The 4,368-nt window shown below is 41.2% G+C and overlaps 2 protein-coding genes across 2 annotated transcripts in view; both read right to left on the bottom strand.

Moving 5' to 3' along the window:
* Positions 1 to 2,160, bottom strand: part of LOC105456153 — a 4,306-nt gene extending 2,146 nt beyond the window's left edge. The window contains exon 1 of the mRNA XM_011699976.1: positions 1,966 to 2,160. Within this exon, the coding sequence (XP_011698278.1) occupies positions 1,966 to 2,160 (195 nt within the window). The remainder of the gene's footprint in view (positions 1 to 1,965) is intronic.
* Positions 2,161 to 2,558: 398 nt separating this feature from the next.
* LOC105456152 overlaps positions 2,559 to 4,368 on the bottom strand; it is an 11,348-nt gene continuing 9,538 nt past the window's right edge. The window contains exons 2-5 of the mRNA XM_011699975.1: positions 4,173 to 4,361; positions 4,007 to 4,107; positions 3,277 to 3,936; positions 2,559 to 3,171 (exon numbers count right to left, since the gene is read on the bottom strand). Coding sequence (XP_011698277.1) covers positions 2,559 to 3,171; positions 3,277 to 3,936; positions 4,007 to 4,107; positions 4,173 to 4,361 — 1,563 coding nt within the window. The remainder of the gene's footprint in view (positions 3,172 to 3,276; positions 3,937 to 4,006; positions 4,108 to 4,172; positions 4,362 to 4,368) is intronic.

The following is a 4,368-nucleotide window of genomic DNA, read 5'->3' as shown; positions in this document are numbered from 1 at the left end:
TTATTTAACAGTGAAACATTAATCTGAAACGCATAATTTCATTATACAACAAAAATAACAAGAAAACGAATTGTTTAATTTTAATTTAATAAATGATATATTTCTTATTTTTCCCATCTCTTCATACACGTATCTCTCTGTTATGTTACGTGTATATACTTATCTGTGCAATATATGAAACAATATATTACGAATCATAATAAAAATAAATTTATAGAGATAGATGTAGAGCGGTGTAAGCATAACATAACGGAAATACGATATATTCATGCATTTCGGCGTTAATAATTTGTGTATACAATTATATAAATATATTATTGTATACACGTATATAAATATATTATTGTATACACATTATATAAATATATTATTGTATACACGTAATAAAACAATTTATAATAAGATTTAATTCAATTTCATATTTGAAATTGGAAAGTGTTAAAGTCGCGTTAAATTTCAATTTTACTTTCAGTTTAATTCTATCATGTATTTTTCCCATTATATTTAATATTCATACTTTTAAACATAATTAACAATACAAATACTTAATCCAAGAAGAAAGAAAAGTAGTAACTAAGAGAAAATCGGTTGTGTATTCATCACCTGAAATACAATTAATGTGCTAATGTTCCTTCCGAATTACCGCACTTTCCGCGCGCGTTCGTCATTATCGACTCAACGTCGGTAAATTCACTACTCTACTATGACCCAGCGATTCATTGCTATTGACTGTACGTGAAGTGGTTGGGATTCGATGGATCGCACAATTCGTGGGTACACAAAGATTCTCTGATTTGAATCGTTTTTATTGTAAAAAACATATACGGAGAATATACGTGTACATGAAAAATATAAAACTGTATACGATATTATCCTCCCTTCCAACAGTATCATATTTTTTATAAACATAAGTAGGAATATAAAAAACATAAGTAGAAATATAAAAAACATAAGTAGGAATATAAAAAAACATAAGTAGGAATATAAAAAAACATAAGTAGGAATATAAAAAACATAAATAGGAATATAAAAAATATAAGTAGATTATTATTATAAAAATATGAAAAAAACATACACTGATTATTGTAAAATATATTAAACGGTATAAACAATTACCTTACATATGGAACAGTACAAAAAGTTGGCATACATATAAAAAATGCAATATATATTGATTATTATAAAAAAGACATAAAAATGCAATATATTGATTTATTATTGTAAAAAAGACATATTGAATATCATAAAAATTAATATACATAACGTGCAACGTATAATACATATACTTATAATACTGTGATACATTTGATGCATACGCCGCGCATACATACGTGTATCATTCGATGCATACACACACTAAGATATAATACATACACATATATGTATATACATTACACCGGTATCCGATAATGTCCCCACGGTAGTGTCTCCGTCGAATTCGGTACGATGTATCGTTTGTCGACTCAGAGCGATTTTCGTTTCGGACACCGTGTATACTTCGTGCAGCTTCGATCGTATACACAACTGACTACGAGTCATTTCGATATGTTCGTTCAGGCATCGCGTGTAATCATCGAACGTTATCGTCCGCGCTACGACGTTACTCTTGATCCCCTTGATCTTTTTGGTGCCCCTCCTACTGTCCACTCTCACCCCGTACATCTTCGCCCTAAGCCCGACGAATTCCGTCATTATCGCGCCATTATTCTCGTCCTTCATCAAACCCGGCACTTTTTTATTCGCGCGAGGCGCACTGTGCGCGTTGTCTATGGGATAATCGCTCGTGTCGAATCGATTGATATCACGTTTCATCGTCTCGTAAACATCCTTGCACTCGAGATAGTATATGAGACTGTCCGTGTCGATGTACATGATCTTGCACTTGTCGCGGTACAGCGGCAACATGTACTCGTGGTGAAATTCGTACAGGCAGACTTTCGATACGTCGAGTATGCACATACCCACGTAAATCGGCTTGTAGAATTGTACTTTGAGTTTACGCAGTTCGACGGCGATTAAATTTTCCGTGAATACGTTGCGCCTGTGAAAATTCGGTTTCGCGATCAGCGCCTCCGCGCCGTGTCTACCCTCCCATGTCATCGCCACGTCGATGTGCTTGCGCACGTTCTCCATGGTCTTACCAAATACCGCGTTGTTCATTAGTTTGTACAGATTTTTTTCGAAATCGTTCCTTGCCTCGGTTCTGAATTTCGTATTTAGTTCGATGTACTCGCGAAGCCATAGAGATTGCGCAAATTGCAACACGCGGTGAATCTTCGTTATGCAAAGGCCGTGGCGAGTGCATTGCTGCAGATTGCGGTAGTAGATGACGTAACGCTTCTTATTGAGCGTCGCGAGGAGCTTACAGTGTCGCGTGCCGGGCGGCTTATCGCGCGTCGGGCAGAAAGGTAGGTCAGTGTACCGGTCGTGTAGATATTGAGGATACTCTAGATCGACCTCTAGAATATACCCCGTGGACGAATCCGAAGCGATCGCGCCCCAGTCAAAGCATCGTCGATCCATCGAAAATCGGCGTAGGGCAACGGCTGACACATCGCCTAGCCGTACGAATTGTTCACGTCGTAGTAAATTAGGTACGACGACGGTTTCGACGGGTCGTACGCAGACATGTACTTATTGTTGGCCCGCGCGTATCTGTTGGAACATTGACTGAAGCCATCGCGTATACCGCGCTCGATAAACAAGACCATATCGATGTCGGTGAGCAGTTCGAAATTTACACGCATGTGTTTCAGCATGGCGTCCCACGTGAAACCCGGCAACGTAAAATAATGCGCGGGATCGAGTCCGTAACTCGCGACGCAGCTGTCGCGAAAATTTTCAAAAACGTCCGCGAGCAACAGGACGTCCGTTTTCAGGTACAGATCGCTGTACTCGCCGAGCGTTCCAATGGAGAACCGTTGCCATACGTCAACGGCGTGCTCGTAATCGCTCTCGGACACGGTGTCGCCCGTTAACGAACTGTGAAACGATACGCGCGGCGGTAAACGCGTATCCTCCAACTTTTCAAAGTGGTCGACGTACTCGTACGGAAATACGCCTTTTCTAGTGAGGAGCTCGAAATGTTTCACTGGTAGAGTACAAAAATCGCGTTGCATTATTCGTAGTTTATCTTTCTCAAGATAAGATGCCAATTTCTCGAGATTCGAACTGAGAAATTTGAACGAGTCGATAAAGCGTAATGTTACGCTAGTTCTATAATCTTTTTTTTTTTTCATTTATGTGCTATTGATTGTTTTCGTAAACGCGATGTACTTCTCTTTCGTTACCGGAAGTAGGTTTACGTATCCCTCGTATGCGATAGCTACTTCCTTAATAATGAAATGCGCGTCGTAACCGAATAGATTGTGAAACACCACGGGAATGCAACGCAAATTTTTGTAGTTCAAATTGCAGTTGGAATGCGCGGGACCTCTGTATCGTCCGGTCATGTGGCAGTGATCCCGTACCTGTGTGTCTTCCGCCGCAAACGGTTTTTCGCATGTGCGACAGTGTGTAGCGTTGTTATATCTTTCGCATTCGTCGCGCGTCAATTCCGCCATCGGAACGTTAACGGATGGAGCGGACTTTACTTTGTGCGCCAATTCTTTGAATTCCTCGACGAACCACGCGACGCAATCCTTATCGCGACGACACCGATACATTGATAGCGCGTCGTCGTACGAGCAGTGCACGTAGTATCCGATACTGTGTACCTTGTGGTGTTGAGACTCAGGCAGATTCGGGTCCATCTTTTCCAGAACGCATTCCAGGTCGGCGTACAGGACGAACGGAATAATATCCTTGTTGCCGTGTTTGCCGAACGTTAGCCATTTCGGGTCTTCTTTAGGCAACTCTACCGCACACTCGTTCAACTCGTTGCAGTCCACGGTGTGGGCATCCAGTCGTTCCTGCGAGCTGAAGTAATGTAGGCATCTGTAAACACAAAATACTTAATTTTTGTCTTTTTTACAACATTCTATTTTAGTATTTTCTCGATACGTACCGGTCGCAGAAGAAATTCTTGTGTTGCTTCTTGCTGAGTTGAGAGCTCACGAGGCGGAACAAATTTTTTATCCACGCGAAGTGGCCGATGCTGCTGGGATCCTGCAATAGATTGACATGCCTGTTGCCTTTCCATCTTTCGACCGGTCAATCGTAATCGGAAGAACAGATAGTTCACCCCCCTCCTTCTCGATACAGTACACGTTTATCGACACGTCGTTCGCACGTTCGAATTTCGTAATGTCCTTCAGAGTCATAGGAAACTCGATACCCGCGAACTCGAGCACCGTTGCGTAATGCGGATACGACGACTCCCGTTCCGCGTTTCTTTCCACGGGGTGCAAAGCAGCGACAACCGACCAA

The sequence above is a fragment of the Wasmannia auropunctata genome, unplaced genomic scaffold (assembly GCF_000956235.1).
Source record: "Wasmannia auropunctata unplaced genomic scaffold, wasmannia.A_1.0 LD335738.1, whole genome shotgun sequence".
In the NCBI taxonomy this organism is placed as follows: Eukaryota; Metazoa; Arthropoda; class Insecta; order Hymenoptera; family Formicidae; genus Wasmannia; species Wasmannia auropunctata.
This window is presented reverse-complemented; position numbering and strand designations above follow the sequence as displayed.